The sequence below is a fragment of the Carcharhinus amblyrhynchos genome, chromosome 11 (assembly GCF_965287045.1).
Source record: "Carcharhinus amblyrhynchos chromosome 11, sCarAmb.v2.hapA, whole genome shotgun sequence".
Classification (NCBI taxonomy): domain Eukaryota; kingdom Metazoa; phylum Chordata; class Chondrichthyes; order Carcharhiniformes; family Carcharhinidae; genus Carcharhinus; species Carcharhinus amblyrhynchos.
In genome coordinates this window covers 60,418,619-60,435,478 of record NC_137334.1, presented here as the reverse complement: position 1 = coordinate 60,435,478, position 16,860 = coordinate 60,418,619, and the positions used below count along the sequence as shown (strand labels likewise).

At 43.4% G+C, this 16,860-nt stretch overlaps 1 protein-coding gene across 3 annotated transcripts in view; it reads right to left on the bottom strand.

Moving 5' to 3' along the window:
- Positions 1-16,860, bottom strand: part of cers6 (ceramide synthase 6) — a 259,805-nt gene that overhangs the window by 45,900 nt on the left and 197,045 nt on the right. For all 3 annotated transcript variants that reach the window (XM_080199211.1, XM_080199209.1, XM_080199210.1), the window contains exons 5-6: positions 15,520-15,570; positions 3,101-3,193 (exon numbers count right to left, since the gene is read on the bottom strand). In XM_080199211.1, the coding sequence (XP_080055337.1) occupies positions 3,101-3,193; positions 15,520-15,570 (144 nt within the window). The remainder of the gene's footprint in view (positions 1-3,100; positions 3,194-15,519; positions 15,571-16,860) is intronic.

Below are 16,860 nucleotides of genomic sequence, written 5' to 3'. Positions count from 1 at the left end.
GTGTAGGGACTGGAGGTCCAGGTCTAGAAAACAAAGTTTTCAGATGAAATGAAACTTGGTGAAGTAATAGATTATGATTCCAGCCTTGGGTCACTGGAGTTCTCCCCGTATCTGCGTGAGTTTTCTCCGGGTGCTCTGATTTCCTCCCACAGTCCAAAGATATGTAGGTTAGGTGAATTGGCCTAACCCACCTAATCCACGGGGGTTACAGGAATAGGGCAGGGGGTGTGTTTGGGTAAGATGCTCTGTCAGAGAGTCGGTGCAGCCGTGATGGGCCGAATGGCCTCCTTCTACACTGTCGAGATTCTATGATGATGGGCATAGCTATAGGCTTCAGCATGACATAGATACAATTGGGAATTTGACAAATCAGATGGAATTCAGTACAGACTAGCGTAAAGTAATGAACTTTGGGAGAACCAGAGGCGATTCTCCCAGCCCGCTACACTGCTCTAGCAGCACAACGAGCCGGGAGATATCAGCGAAGGCTGTTTCACGGGCTTCCCGCTGGACATCATGGTTCTCCAAAGATTTCCAGAGTACTGAGCTCCATGCCGGAAGTCAGCACAGTGCCAATTACAATAAGGAATTCAGCATTTCAACATCATTAGCAGGCCCGGGACTGAAATCTCTTTGCCTGCTAGCATCCCCCCCACTCCCCCAACACCACCCGTGGCGAGCAGTGATTCACTCCAGCAAGGTTCACAACAACCCCCAACTAATGGGGAACAGGTGGACTACCCTACTGAATTTAAGAGAGACAATTGAGGCCCCCCGGGAGGTCCAGGGTAAGGCGGTTGCCACTTGGGCAGTGCCAGCCTGGCATTGTTAGTTTGGCACCCTGGCACTGCCCAAGGGACAAACTGGCAATGGTCAAGGGGCATCTTTGCACTGCCCACTGAGCATCAGACAGTGCCAAGGAGGTTGTTTCAGATGGGGGTTGGGACCAATTGCAGGGCAGAGGTTATTGAGGGGGAGATTGGTGGGGGTGCGGGGATCCCGTTGTCACTCTGCTTGGGCATCACAGGCAGAGGAAGGTAGGATTGGAGCTGGCCATCTGGATGGGATAGGGTTGCCAAGGGCCGGAGCTGTGGGGGGGGGTGCGGGACTGTCACGGGGCGGCGGGAACACATCGGGGCAAAGATAAATGTCATAGCATCTTCAGATGCCCCACACCCAACACACTGAACTGCCCAGCACTCTCCTCCACAACACTCCATAGATTAGCACACCTTGCAATTCCACTCATTCCTCTCTCTGCAGATATAGCCAAAGAATCAAAGAGATATACAGCACAGAAACAGACCCTGTAGCCCAACTTGTCCATGCTGGCCAGGTTTCAGAAACTGAACTAGTCCCATTTGCCTGTGTTTGGTCCATATCCCTCTAATCATTTCTCATCCATTTACCTATCCAAATGCATTTTAAATATTGCAATAGCTCAAATCCTCACCTGAGTAGGCAACTCACACTCATCCTCGTACTCACATCTCACAGCAACCATCCACAAATCGTGACCTTCCCCCTCCTGCACACAAACCATTATGAACAGGAAACACAACTTGGTGACAGGTAGTGATAAGTGACTGTAGGAGGCAGCGGGGGAATTGGGCCTCGCAAGAAAACCACTGACGTGTGTTCTCCACCCACCCCCAACTTGAGCATTATGAAGATGCAGATGTCTTTCCTGCTGAGGTGTATTTGTCTGAAAGAAAAGCAGCTAGTGTTGCTCATGCTGCAGCTGGAACACCTAGCAGTGATACACCCCGCGTCCTAAAACCTCAGCTCCTCGACCATTCTGAAGACGAGTGGCAGGGAAGTGCAGTTGAGGATGGTTGCATTGCTGGTGTCTTCTAAGGAGCTGGCAATCACTATCACATGGTGACCACACTCACTGACATATGGAGTGCCTTGCAAAGCAATCTTTCACCTAGCCATGTCTACACCTCTTCAGTGTAGCCAAGTAAAGCTTTCAGATCTTTTCAGTTACACTGACTAAGTCTCCTACATGTGTAGGACTGAACCTCTGTTGGAAAAGAGGAAATCTATAGGCAAAATTCCTTTCCCAACTTCACTCCCTACCCACCCCAAGAAAGACAGGAGTTGGAAGCATGCCAGAATACTGATCCAATGATATTTTTGTGCATTTTCCCAGTTCTTGACCCCATCTCCATCAGGCAGGTAAAATTCTACCGTCTCACTCATTAAAAATCAGCTGGTGTATTGTAGACAATTTTGGGCAATACACTTCATGAAAGAGGGCAAAGGCATTTGGAAGGGTACAGGGAAAGTTTACCATGATATTACGCAGAGTGAGAAACTCAGTTATGAGGAGAGGCAGCACGGTGCAACAGTGGTTAGCACTGCTGCCTCACAGCTCCAGAGACCTGGGTTTGATTCCCAGCTTGGGTCATTGTGTGGAGTTGGCATGTTCTTCCAGGGTCCGCATGAGTTTCCTCCGGGTGCTCCAGTTACCTCCCACAGTCCAAAATGTGGGGGTTAGGTGCATTGGCTATGCTAAACTGCCCCTTAGTGTCCCCCGGGTTGCATAGGTTAGAGGGATTGGCAGGGTGGATGTGAGGGGTTATGGGATAGGGCCTGGGTGTGACTGTTGTCGGTGCAAATTTGAGGGCCAAATGGCCACCTTCTGCACTGAAGGGTTTCTACGGAGAGATGGGAAACGTTAGATATTCTCCTTGGAACACAGAAGGTTAAGAGGTGACCTAATGAGCCATTTTGATAAGAGTAAATTGTGAAAAAACTATTTCCTCTGGTAAATGGGTGAAAAACTAGAGGTCATAGATTGAGAAACATCGGCAAAACATCGGGAGGGACATTAAGAAGACTTTTTTTTCACTCTGTGCTGAGATCTAAAACATTCTAACAGAGAAGGTGGTGGAAATGGAATCCATCAATAATTTGAATTGAAATTGTACAGGTACTTGAGGACGTGGAACTTACAGGGTTATGGACAAACAGCCAGGAAGGCAGGACTAAACACTACTGGTCTTTCAAAGAAACAGCACAGCGGTGATGGGGAAAAGGGTCTCCTTCTGAGTTGTAAGTTTCTTTGTCTCTGAATCACGTGCAATGTTCTTACCTTCCTTTTGATGTCAGTAAACTGAGAGAACATTAAAGACCAGTAGAACGCCAGCTCCATTATGTAATAATAATGGAGATCAGAGGTTAGAACCTGTTAAAATGAAAGAAAAGCAGTTAATCTGTTAGTATATAATGGATGTGTCAGGGTCAGCAATGCAATACAATAAACAGCTTGACAAAGAGAGTTGATGGCAAAGCTCTTTAAAAAAAATTTGGATGAGCACTTGAAATATCATAACATTCAAGGATATGGGACAAATGCTGGAAAATGGGATTAGCACACCTTTAGTGGTAGTTAATGTCGCTGCAGACTCAATGGGCCAAATGGCCTTTTCTGCACTGTGTGACTCCATGACTAAGACTCTATGTTACTTTCTGCTTGTTTTTGATGTAAACATACTAATTATACACAAGGATGTGGGTTCTTTATTTGAAGATAAGATTATATACAGATAGATTTACTGGGGAGCTAAGTATATTATGTGTGACCTCTACCTGCCCCTTGCTGAGTGCCGATAAGGCATGGGTCTATAACGTCATATCTTGTCATGGTGGTGATGAGTGGCAGCTATTTAAGATGAACTTCCCAAAAGGTGCATGCATATCACATCACAACAAGCAGAACCAGTAAATGTAGTATATGCGGATTTCCAAAAGGAACTCAAGAAGTCCATACCACTGTGCAATACTCAAGATAAGGGCTTGTGAAGTTAGGGATGATATATTAGCATGGATGGAGGATTGGTTAACACACAGAAAGTAGAGAATAGGAATGAATATGGAGTGTTCCACCATGCCGCCTCTCCTCACAACTGAGTTCCTCACCTGTAGTAATATCATGGTAAACTTTCCCTGTACCCTTCCAAATGCCTTTGCCTCTTTCATGAAGTTTATTGCCCAGACTTGTCTACAATATGCCAACTGATGTTTAATGAGTGAGGTGGGGTAACGGCTGATGGAGATGGAGTCAGGAACTGGGAAAATGCACAACAATATCACTGGACCAGTATCCTGACATGCTTCCACCTCCTTCTGTCTTTCCTGGGGTGGGTAGGGAGTGAAGCTAGGAATGGACATTTTTAAGTTGGCAGGATATATCTAATTAAGTGCGGCAAAATTCAACACTGGAGCCACACCTATTTATAATCAGGTGCAAGGTGGCACAGTGGTTAACACTTACGTCTCACAGTGCCAGGGACCTGCGTTCAATTCCAGCCTCGGATCAATGTCTGTGTGGAGTTTGCATGCTCTCCCCGTGTCTGCATGGGTTTTCTCCCACAGTCCAAAGATATGTGGGTTAGGTTGATTGGCCATGCTGAATTGACCCTAGTGTCTGGGGATTGGCAGGGTAAATATGTGGGGTTATGGGAACAGAGCTTGGGTGGGATTGTCGTCAGTGCAGACTCAATGTGCTGAATGGCCTCCTGTACTGCTGGGATTCTCTGTTTCTATGATTAATAATGTGCACAAAGAAACTGAGAGTAATGTATCTGAGATTGCTGTAAGCTGTGAGGAGGACACGAAGAGGCTGTAGAGGCAGGTTACTTGAGTGGGCAGCAAGGTTGGAGTATAATGTCAGAAAGTGTGAGGTGATTTCCGTTAGTAAGTATAGAAAAGTTGTTCTTCATTCCTTGTGATCTCAAACCTTCTCTCCCCCACTTCCCATCCCTCTACTCGATTTACTGCAGCACACTTCAGTGTCTCTGTCTACTATCGCTCTTCTGATCCTCAATTATCTAGCAACCTTGTGCAATTTATTACATAGATATTGAAGCAGCAATTGACAGTTAGGCATTGTATCTATTTATGGGTTGGGCACATTCCAGGCAAGTTTAAGCTACTGCAAATAACATGTAGTGGAAGTTGAGGCTGAGACAGCCTCCAATTTCTTTGGGCAGCATGATGGCACAGTGGTTAGCCTTGCTGCCCCATAGTTCCAGGGACCTGAGTTCGATTCCCGGCCTCAGTCACTGGCTGTGTGGAGTTTGCACGTTCTCCCTGTGTCTGTATGAGTTTCCTCTGAGTGCTCCCGTTTCCCCTCACTGTCCAAAGCTATGCAGATTATGTGCATTGGCTATGCTAAATTGCCCCTTCGTGAGCTGGGATATGTAAATTAGAGGCATTAGTAGGGTAAATATGTGGGGTTGCAGAGATAGGGCCTAGGTGGGATTGTTGTTGGTGCAGACTCAACGGGCCAAATGGCCTCCTTCTGCACTGTAGGGATTCTAATGTAGTGTAGCTTGAGTTTGAATGAATGATTAACTCTTATCAGCAAGTGTTACTGTGGATGTTTTATCAATATGTTATTACACATTCTTCAAACAGTACTTGGCTCCTATTTGTGCTTTGCTTTTTCTGGATTTTTCAGAGTGAATCAAACATCGCTACCTTATTTTCTGTCATAGTTGCCCATTTGAGTGCATACAATGTGAGACAGATCTTAAACTAAATGCAACGAAAACAGAAAATGCTGGAAAAACACAGTAAGTCTGGCAGCATTTGTGGAGAGTGAAACAGAGTTAATGTTTTTAGTCCATATGATTATTTTTCAGAGGAGTAGGGCTTAACTAGATAAAACTCTGACAAGTATCACAAATCTGTTAAATATGCACCAAAAGGTCTTAATTCAAATAAAGTGCTGCCTCCAGATATTGTACATCAGCCAAATTTGCAGTCAGGTAAAATATTTGCCTTTCACATTCTGATGTATGTACTGACTAGCAATCTCAGTCTTGGAGATTTTAATGGTCACGGTGCAATGTTTCATTGCATAGAAGGTAATTACTTTAATACTTTAAAAATAACCTGGCAGTTTCGTAACTTGGCCACAAAAGATAGTGGAATGCATTGTGACATTTAATCTTCTTATAAAAATATTGAAATATGGTACATCATGGACGAAGAACTGGAGGCAGCAAGTTACACAGGTCCTTCATGATAAGACTAAACATGAAAGCCCACACTACTGATCTTGTCACTCAGGCATGTTGATACCCGCTAAAGACTTCAGTATATACATTCAAATAGGAGGATGCTGACTATAACACTCATTTCTCCTGCCTTAGTTTCAATCCCCCTTAAGGCAAGGAACATAATGAAATTCATGTCTCAGCTATAGATCAGTCTTTCAGGAGCTTTGCAACTACGCTGTGACCGGCATATTACCACTGGTGAGGCTTACTTCAGTGCAGCTGGACTTGTGGGCACAGGAGTAGGTAGAGTATCCGTGAATGAACATCCGTCATTCTCTCATGGAGTAAAGTTCACTGGAAATCCTTTACAACAGGAACCCCTTCCTGTTGAATGCCCACAGCAGCATTCCCTTCTACCATTTTATCTGGAATTTTTGCTGTTTCTGAGTCATGACGTAGATGAATGTGACCCTATTGTCTGCAAACTACTCTTCCATTGGTCAGTTTCACTACCAAAGGTACTGGATCATCTCAGTTGAGAATAATTCCAGGCGCCCACATCAGTTAGTGCCAAAATTCTTTATCTGGGTACAATCATTCGGGTTCAAATGTCTTTCCTTAGCATGGAAGTCATGCCGCTCCTTCTGCTTTTCCTGTATCCTTCCCACTCACTTTGACATCTGGATGCAGCAGATCCAGCTGAGATTTTGGTTTGCTGCCCATCAGTAATTCAGCTGGTGAGAGTCTTGTTGTTACTTGTGGCGGGATATAAGACAGGAACAAGAAATATAACAGCTTGGTTCCCAAAGTATCACCTGCCGTTCTCCTCAATCCTTCTTTCAGTGTCTGAACAGCTCTCTCTGCTAAGCCACCTGATGAAAAGGTGCAGTACACACATTGCATATTCCATTCCTTTGTGCGATATCTTGGAACAAATCACTTGTAAACGTTATGCTGCTATCAGATACAAGAGATTCTGGTCAAAAACCATGCATTTCAAAAACTTGGCTGCTTCTCCACTGGAATGAGAGATATAATGTTGCTCATGATGTGTACTTCTAACCACTGACAATACATGCCCACAGTGACTGAAAACATATGATGCATAAAAGGCCCTGCAAAGTCCGCGTAAAGTCTAGACCACAGATGGTCAGGCCACTTCCATAGATATGGTGGTGGTGGCGGTGCCATCTTCTGGTTGATCTGGTTGGTCACACAACACAACACTCCACATAACCCTGCCACAGCAACCTCTGCAAGACATGCCAGATCACCGACATGGATGCCATCATCTCACACGAGAACACCATCCACCAGGTAAATGGCACATAGTCTTGTAACTCGGCCAACATTGTCTACCTGATACGCTGCAAGAACAGATGTCCCAAGGCATGGTACACTGGGGAGACCACGCAGACAATATGACAACAGATGAATGAACACCGTTCTACAATCACCAGGCAAGATTATTTCCTTCCTGTTAGCGAGCACTTCAGCGGTCACGGGCATTCGGCCTCTGATCTTTGGGTAAACATTCTCCAAGGTGGCCTTCAGACATACAACAGCGCACAGTCGCTGAGCAGAGATTGATAGCCAAGTTTCGCACACATGAGGATGGCCTCAACCAGGATCTTGGGTTCATGTCACACTATCTGTAACCCCTACGACTTGCCTGGGCTTGCAACATCTCACTTATTGTCCTGTCTGGAGACAGTACACATCTCTTTAACCTATGCTTAATGCTACCTCCACTCACATTGTCTGCACCTTTAAGAATTGATTATCTGTAAAGACTCGCATTCTAACCAGTATTCAGTAAACTGCGTGTGCCTTTATATGCTCTGTTTGCGACCAGAACTCCCCACTCACCTGTTGAAGGGGCAGACCCCGAAAGCTAGTGGGTTTACGATCAAATAAACTTGGTGGACTTTAACCTGGTGTTGTGAGACTTCTTACTGTGTTTACCCCAGTCCAACGCCGGCATCTCCACATCATAATCTGACATGCAGAACAGGATTTCACCTTATTCTCCAAGTCTTGAGCTATATTAGACCACTAGCCATACAACCTGACTAAACTTTTCATTCAGGAGGCACCTGGTTGAGCTTCATGAATTTCACCCAAGACATGTGAATAACCAGTGGGTGGAGCGACCATTCTGGACCCTCAAAGGATACAACCATTCCGCACAATCAGCTCATCTGTCTGCTTTGCAAGTGGTCTCACTTCAGCATCCCCTAAAACAATACAAGGAATCTCTTCACCTGAGACAGGACAGGATCGATGTCCATTCACTACTTAATCTACTTCGCATTCACTGAAGAATCTGAAAGTTTCTAAAGCAAGAAGACGGTCTCTGGAGGGAAAATGACTTGGGGGGCAAGTCTAGGAAAGGAAGATAACTCAATGAGGCTGCATTTGCATTGTCCTCTCCTGCCCTGTACACAATGTTGTACTGGTACACTGACAATGTGAGAGCCCAGCACGGTATTCTCGCCGATGCTACAGTGGGGATACACTTGGATTCACTGTTGGCTTGTGGTCAGTACATATAGTGAATGAATGACCATAAATGTACAAATGAAACTGTTTCACAGCAAAGACAATGACCAGGCCTTCCTTGTCTAACTGCAAATATCTCTTCTCAGCTGTTGTCAGCATATGTGATGCTAAACAAATGGCTTTTTCTGTACTGTCCTCCATCAGATGAGAGAGTCTTCCCCCAAAACTTTAGGGCGAGGCATCGCATGACAGCAAGAGTTCCCTGCCCTGATCAAAGTGAACCAGTTGATGAGGTGATTGGAGCAGCACTTTCATATCCTTGAAAGCTTTTTTTGTGTTGGCTTCCACTTCCAATTTGTTTCTTTGTAAAATAATAGATACACTGGTGGCAGCACTGTTGAAAGGTCTGGCAGAAACTTCCTGTAGTAATTTACCCTGAGCTAGTTGAGCTTGCACATGATTCTGAGGTTTGGAACTTCCTTGATAGCTCTGACTTTGGCTTCCAACAGGATTAGCCACTGCACTATGATTTTATGACCCAAAAATTCCAAGCTCTGTGCCCTGGAAGATACACTTACTACGCTTCAGGTTCTGCCTCTGAAAACCTCTTTAACACATGATCCAGGTTGCTGAGCTACTCCCCCTCAGTTTTCACTGTGATCAGAATGTCATCCAAATAAACTGCTACAAGAGGAATCCGCTGCAATAATATTGTCCACTATCCTCTGAAAAATCGCCAGACCACAGGACATCCCAAAAACCAGACGGTTGTACGGGAATAAACCTTTGTGAGTGTTAGTTGTGACATGCTATTTTGAGTCCTCCTCTGACAAAAACTTCTGGTAGGCGTGGCTCATGTCAAGTTTTGAAAATGTCTTGCCTTCTTCAAGGATTGTAAATAGATTCTCCACTTGCGGCAACACATAAGCATCTGGCCTGGAGGCCTGATTAATGGTAAGTTTGCAATCCCTGCATCCGCGCACCATACCATCATTTTTAAGGATAATAATTGGAGTTGCCCAACATGAGAACGGAATGGGCTCTACGATTCCAATGATGGGCAGCTGCTCCAACTCCTCCTCCACTTTGCCTTTCGTGGTGCAGGGCACTGTCTTGGGCTTGAAAAAGCGAGGAGCAGCCTGAGGCTCAATAAACAACTTCACTGTTGTGTCATTGCAATGTGCTCAGTTCATCTTTGAAAACCTCAGGGTATTTCTGAATGGTACCCTTTACACCTACATGTGTTTAATCTCACCCCAGTTCAATGGAATTTTACTGAGCCCATCATACCTTTGTAAACTTTTCCCAGGAGATGTGTTTCCGTCTCTTAGCTGTTGTATGCAATGTCCCCCACTAACACCCCAAGCAATGGTATAGGCCCTCCGAGGGTGAAGTTTCATCCTTGTCTGAGTAAGGGCTGCAACCTGCTCACAGCCCCAAGATTTCCTGTAGGTGTCCTCACTAATTACAGATGCAGAGGCTCCCATATCTATCTCCACCTTGATTTGTTTTCCGTTGACTGCAGCATAGATAGGCTCTGCGTGCCCCTCACTCACATTAAGCATACTGTAAGAGTGCTCCTCTGCATGCTCTGAGCTTTCCAGATGATGCATAGCTAACTGAGGCTTTTTTGAATTCGAATTTCCCTGTTTAGACTTTGACTTGTTCTTAGCACCTCAGCATTTCTTAACTCAATGACCCTCTCGTTGCAATGGGACAAATAGCGTCAATTAATTTTCAATGATTCACACAGTGTATCCCTCTATACCAGAAACATTCCACTGCTTTCACCTTTTTGCTTTCAGCCTCTTTCTTTACTTGGTGCACTACACCTCCTTGTGCACCGCTCATTGGCTTTTTGAGTATCTTTAGCATTGCTGGCAGCCATTTCCATGCGCTGAGAAAGTTCTAGAGCCTGCTTGAAAGCCAACGTGCTTTCCCCCAACAAACTACTCTGAATGCTGTCCTTATTGATGCCAAACAGTAGTCTGTCCCAGAGTGTGTCCTCCAATACTGCTCCACATTCACAATTTTCACAGAGTTGGCGTAATTCAGCAAAAAAATTAGCTACAGACTGTCACATCTTCTGGAAATAAATATTGAGCTTGAAGAACTGGACAATGACTGAATGCTTAGGATTGTGATGATTTTGCATGCATGCAACTAAATCCACAAATGGAATGTGTCCTGGTCTCCATGTTGTTGCTAACTTCCTCACTAACTTGTAAATCTTTGTCCTATAAACACTCAAGAGAATTGAGTGCTTCTTAGCCTCATCTGCAATTCCACTTGCCAAGAAAAAGTGCTCCAACATTTCCACGTGTTCAGTCCAGAATCCATTCTCTTCCACAAACTCAGTGATAGTTCCAAATATAGCCATGGTGCTGGTAACCTGTTTTTCATCGGTAAACTCATGAGCCTGCTGATACAAGCCCTCAGCTGCCACACATGTGGCAAACTAGCTACTCACTTTGCAAATCTTCATTATGCCATGCTGAACTTCAAACCTTTCTTTTCCTTTTCCTTTAATTTTGCCATTTTTTTCCTTTGGCAAAAAGATGTGACAACTTGGCCACAAAAAGGTAGTTGAATTTTTTGTGATAATCAATCTTCTTTATTTATAGAAATACTGAAATACAGTACAGCATGGATTCAGAATTGGAGGCAATCAGTTACACAGGGACAAGACTAAATCTGCAAAAGCCTGCACTATCGACGTGGTTACTCACGCATGCTCATACCCACTAAAGACATTAGCATATACATTCAAATTGGAAGATGCTTACTACAACACTTTATAACAGGCAGCATCAATGAGTAATAGTGTGAGGAATCTGTTACACAGTCGCCATGATGTACAAATAAAATATTATGATGAATTCTGTTGCAAATATGAGCATAACATCAATAATTCACCATAAAACTTTGCCTATCAAATGAATATCATATCTTCCAGGCACAATAATTGAAATAATGTACTGAAATACACTTGGACTGTAAAACATAAATAAATGATCATTCTCTTTGGTACTTTCCTGTTTATTGCTCCCATAACATTCAAGTAGATCAGTTTATCAATGGCAAATTATATTTTGACTCACACGATAAGCTGGGGACTAGAAAGCTATATTTTTTACTCTGGCCATACTGTAGTTGATGAGAAGTTATCTTCATCAGTACAGTTGTAAAGTAAAAATTTATAATACGCATATGAATGTAATGATCAATATTCTGACTTTGAAATAATGCTGCTATGAAATAAAGGCTGCAAGAGGATTGGCAGAAACTGGTCATGCTGTTGACGAAATCATATTTCTCAAGTAATAGCTGGAAAAATCAGCGTTTGATGTAATCCTTCACTTCCTGCCTTTGCGGTTCCCATTCCATACTCAGCAGACTGGGGAAAGGAGGAATCCATTTCCAAAGCGATCCTGGTGGTTTCATTATCAATGGCAGCCACTGCCTCCCTGACAGTGAAGAGCCATTGGTCTCCAATAGACTCCTTCACCCCGCTTCCTAATGCCCACTTTCTCAATCAGACACTCTGAACAAGAGACCCCCAACCCCACCAGAAAGCCCACAAACACTGACAGGGTTTGTTTATCAGGCTTCCTGAAAATCAGAACCTGGAAGGGAGGGAGAAACTCAGAAAATTGCTAATCACCAGGGAAGTGGTGCTTAACAAAGTGTTGGAACTGTTGGCTGATACATCTCCAGACTTTACCTCTGGGGTATTAAAAGAAGTGGCTAGCATGATCATTTTTAACTTTAATTTTCTAAAATTTCCTTGAAATTGGGGAAGTTGCCATCAGATTGGATAACAGCAAATGAAGCTCCTTCATTAAAACAGGAAGGGAGACAGAAAGCAGGAAACTATAGGTCAGTTAGCTTAAGACCTGTCAGTGGGGAAATGCTGGAAGCTATAATTAAAGAAGTTATGGTGGGAAATTCAAGGCAATCAGGCTGAATTAACATGGTTTTGCTAAGGGAAAATCGTGTTTAACCAAGTTATTGGAGTTCTTTGAAGGAGTCACAATTGCTGTGGATAACAGGGAACCAGGGAATGGACAGTGCTTAGATTTCCAGAAAACATTAATAAGGCACCGCATCAAATGTTATTGCAGAATTTAAAAGTTCACGTAGGGAGTAGGGAGCAATATATTGGCATAAATAGGAGATTGGCTAGTTAACAGGAAACAGAGAGTAACCGTAGATGCGTCTTTTTCTGAGTGGTAGCATATAACTAGTGGTGTGCCACAAGGATCAATGTTGGGACCTCAATATTTTGTCATAGAACATAGAACATAGAACAGTACAGCACAGTACAGGCCTTTTAGCTTTCGATGTTCTGCCGAGCTTGTCCGAAACTAAGATCAAGCTATCCCCTCCCTATCATTCTGGTGTGCTCCATGTGCCTATCCAATAGCTGCTTGAAAGTTCCTAAAGTGTCCTACTCCACTATCACAGCAGGCAGTCCTTTCCACAACCCAACCACTCTCTGCATAAAGAATCTACCTCGGACATCCCTCCTATATCTCCCACCATGGACCTTATAGTTATGCCCCCTAGTAACAGCTACGTCCACCCAAGGAAATAGTCTCTGTACGTCCACTCTATCTATCCCCCTCATCAACTTATAAACCTCTATTAAGTCACCTCTCATCTTCCTCCACTCTAAAGAGAAAAGTCCCAGCTCCCTCAGCCTTTCCTCATAAGACCTACCCTCCAAACCAGGCAGCATCCTGGTAAATCTCCTCTGCACTCTCTCCAATGCTTCCACATCCTTCTTATAGTGAGGTGACCAGAATTGAACACAATATTCCAAATGTGGTCTCACCAAGGTCCTGTACAGTTGCAGCATAATCCCCTGTTAATAAACTGATAACTGTGTGCGCTGTTATCTGCTTTGTCTGAGAAATGAGAAATTGCATAACCCTGAGCTGTCCTAGTGCATGGATCACAAAAGGCTAGTATGGAGGTACAGCAAGTAATTTGGAAGGTTATTCGAATATTTTGCTCAATGCGAGGGAACCTGGATATATAAGTAGGGGTGTTTTGGCTTCAGTTGTACAGGATTCTTGTAAAGCCACACCTGGAGTAGTGTGTACAGTATTGGTCTCCTTATTTAAGGAAGGATGTAAATGGTTAAGAAGCAGTTTACAGAGAGTTTACTAAACTGATATCTGGAATGACTGGTTATCTTAGGAGAAAAGATTAGATCCACTAGGGTTTTAGAAGAGTAATAGATGACTTGTTTGAAACATATAAAATCCTGACGGGTCTTTACAGGGTCAATGTGGGGAGGATGTTTCCTATTTTGGGAGCATCTAGTACTGGAGGTCACGATTTAAAAAATAAGGGGTCGCCCATTTAAGATAGAGATAAGAAGAATTATATTAAGACTTTAAGATCAGAAGACGTAGGAGCAGAAGTAGGTCATTCGGCCCATCAAGTCTGCTCCACTATTCAATGAGATCGTGACTGATCTGACATAATCCTCAACTCTATTTTCCTGCCTTATTTCCATAGCCCCTGATTCCCTTGCTGATTAAGAGCTTCTTTCAGGGCAGTGACCTTTTGGCACTCCCTTCCTCAAAAGGCAGTGGAAACAGAGTCTTTAAATGTTTTCAAGTCCAAGATAGATAGATTCTTGATAAACAATGGGTGCGGAGAGGATGGGGGGGGGGGGGGGGCGGTGGGGGCTGGGGGAAAGGTCACCAAGGGTAAGCAAGAAATTAGTCAGATCAGCCATGATCTTATTGAATGGTGGAGCAGGCATGAAGGGCCGAGTGGCCTACTCTCGCTCCGAGTTTGTATGTTCATATGTTGAGTCCCCTGCCTGATGCTGGGTGAAAACCAGTAGTGGAAAGATAAGGCCCTTAAGTGGTCTTGAATTAGAGTGTGGTGGGAAGGCCATCCATCAACATTCCCACCTTGGACTTAATCAGGGAGAAGCAGGAAGGGGAGGGGTGAAGGAATGGTACCCACCTGACACCCTCCTGCCCAAATGAATGCCCCCTGCCACCAAACTCACCTTGCATAGTGCATTTAATTTCACCCAGTGTGTGTAGTATTGTGGACACAATTCTGCTCCTGTCATTCCACAGAATTTTAATTCATTCTCCTACCTGACCCCTGACTCCGCAAATCTAACAACGGCCTTATGAAAGTCTATGCATATCACACCCATCTCACCATCTCTATTCGTTGTTACATCACCAAAAGTTCCAATAATATTGGTTAAAGATGACCTCACTTCTAGAAAACCATGCTGATTACACTGTTTTTGTCTCTGGATATCTCATTTAGGAACAGTTGTGGTTTCCTACCACTAACATTAAGAAAATTCAACTATTGTTCCCCGGATTAGTTTATCTCCCTTTGTCATTATGGAAATTACATTGTTGTTCATCAGTCTAATGAATTCATATTAACATCAGTTTCTGCTTTCTCCTCCCTGAATGCTTTAAGCATCCACAGGTGTTATCCACCTGAACCCAGGGATCTTATCCTCTTTATGTTTGGCTACTTTATCTGTTCTCTTTTTTCTCTACATTACTTGTTGTAAGATTCTTCTTGACTTCTACTCTTGTAACTTTATCTATTTAGCTTCCTCAATGAGGCAAAATACCTGTTCACCCACCGGCACTGCTTATCAGTAATTCCCAGGTGGAATCCCTATAGGTTGCTATTACAGTACTTGATCCCAGTTTTTACGTTCGTAATATGATTCTGAAGATTGATCCCTTCATGTCTGCTAGCATTAACAACGTGAGCTTCAGCTACCAAATTACAATAGCAACATAGTCTCCATGAATAGGGTTTACGATAACAATTTTCTCTTAGGATTTTTCAACACCTGTTGCTTCTTTTAAATACAAGCAGCATTGTTTGTATATAAAGCGGGAACGTTGATGACATTGATAATTACCAATCATCTCAGTATGCCAATATAACAATGCCCAAGAGAGAGGTACAGATTGTATGTCAATTAATATGTTACCTGGTAGGGATAGCTGTACCAACAGTGCCTCGTTTCCCATAACCAAGGAGCCTAGAGAAGAAACAGAATAAATCTTAAGAAACAATAGCAATACTGCATCAACCTTTGGCCATTAATCATACGTGAGTTATAAAAGTCAATGGGTTATGAAAAAAATTCTGAGTGCCAACATCACTAATCATTTTGAAATGAATTCAAATGCCTGCAAATTGACATCTCGCCCATTTTGGGCACGACCCTGCAGTAAGTGCCTGAAGGTGGGAGCCGGCGTGAAAATGGGCATTTTTTTGATTTTTTGTTTCTCATGCGAGCTTATAGCACCTCACCGCTCCAACTGATAGGACAAGGTAGTGAGATTGTGACCATTAATAAAAAATCAGGCACAAATCTACAGTAAGGGGGAATTCATATCCCTTCTTTCTTTGATTTTTTTTCAACAAGACATTTGCTCTACTTCTTGTTTCACTGTCTTCTATTTGAAGAAGTTACTTTGTTTCCTGGCGGTTAGCTCTGATGAGGGTTTCCTGCTCATTATCAAGGTAAGAGATAATTACATTTACTTTACGTGAGTAGATGGACCCAATCTCCTTAAATGCCCTGCAGCATTTACAGCACAGTCTATCTCAATTATTGAGTATTTCCATTTGTTTGAAAGTGATTGAACGAAATGTCCACTCAAGTTGTATAAATCTAACTCTCTCAAACTGGAGAAACTCCAGCAAGTCTGGGCTCCAAATGGAAGCAAAGCAACAAAACAGAATTGAGAAGAAGTCAGAAGTATGGGAAAAAAAAACTAAAGGCAGCAGCTAATGTGCAAAAATATAAAAAGGGGGAAAATCCATCTTAATGCATTTTCACACAAATCTAAAAGTATAAGAATCACTGAATGCCTAGGATTCAGGTCTGCACCGACTCTTCAAACTTACGCATCCTGAGACACTCAGGGGCAATTTAGAATGGCCAATCCACCTAACCTGCACATCTTTGGACTGCGGGAGGAAACAGGAAGAAACTCACATCAACACAGGGAGAATGTGCAAACTACAGACATCTGAGGTTGGAATTGAACCCAGGTCTCTAGTGTTATGAAGCAGCAGCGCTAACTACAGTGCCACCATGCCTCCTTGACTGAAAGAATGAAAAATCCTACTGCCATTTCCATATTTATCTGTTTTAGTCTCTGAACTACCATTTTTGGTGCCACAATTTTTCTTCAGCTTGGTTGGAGTGGTTTCTATAAATACTGAAAGGGATTTTCCAAGATTGGAAATTTCTGCCCGAGCTCAACAGATACTTCAATGATGCATCAAGTTTTCTCCCCCACCTGCTACGATTCCGTGG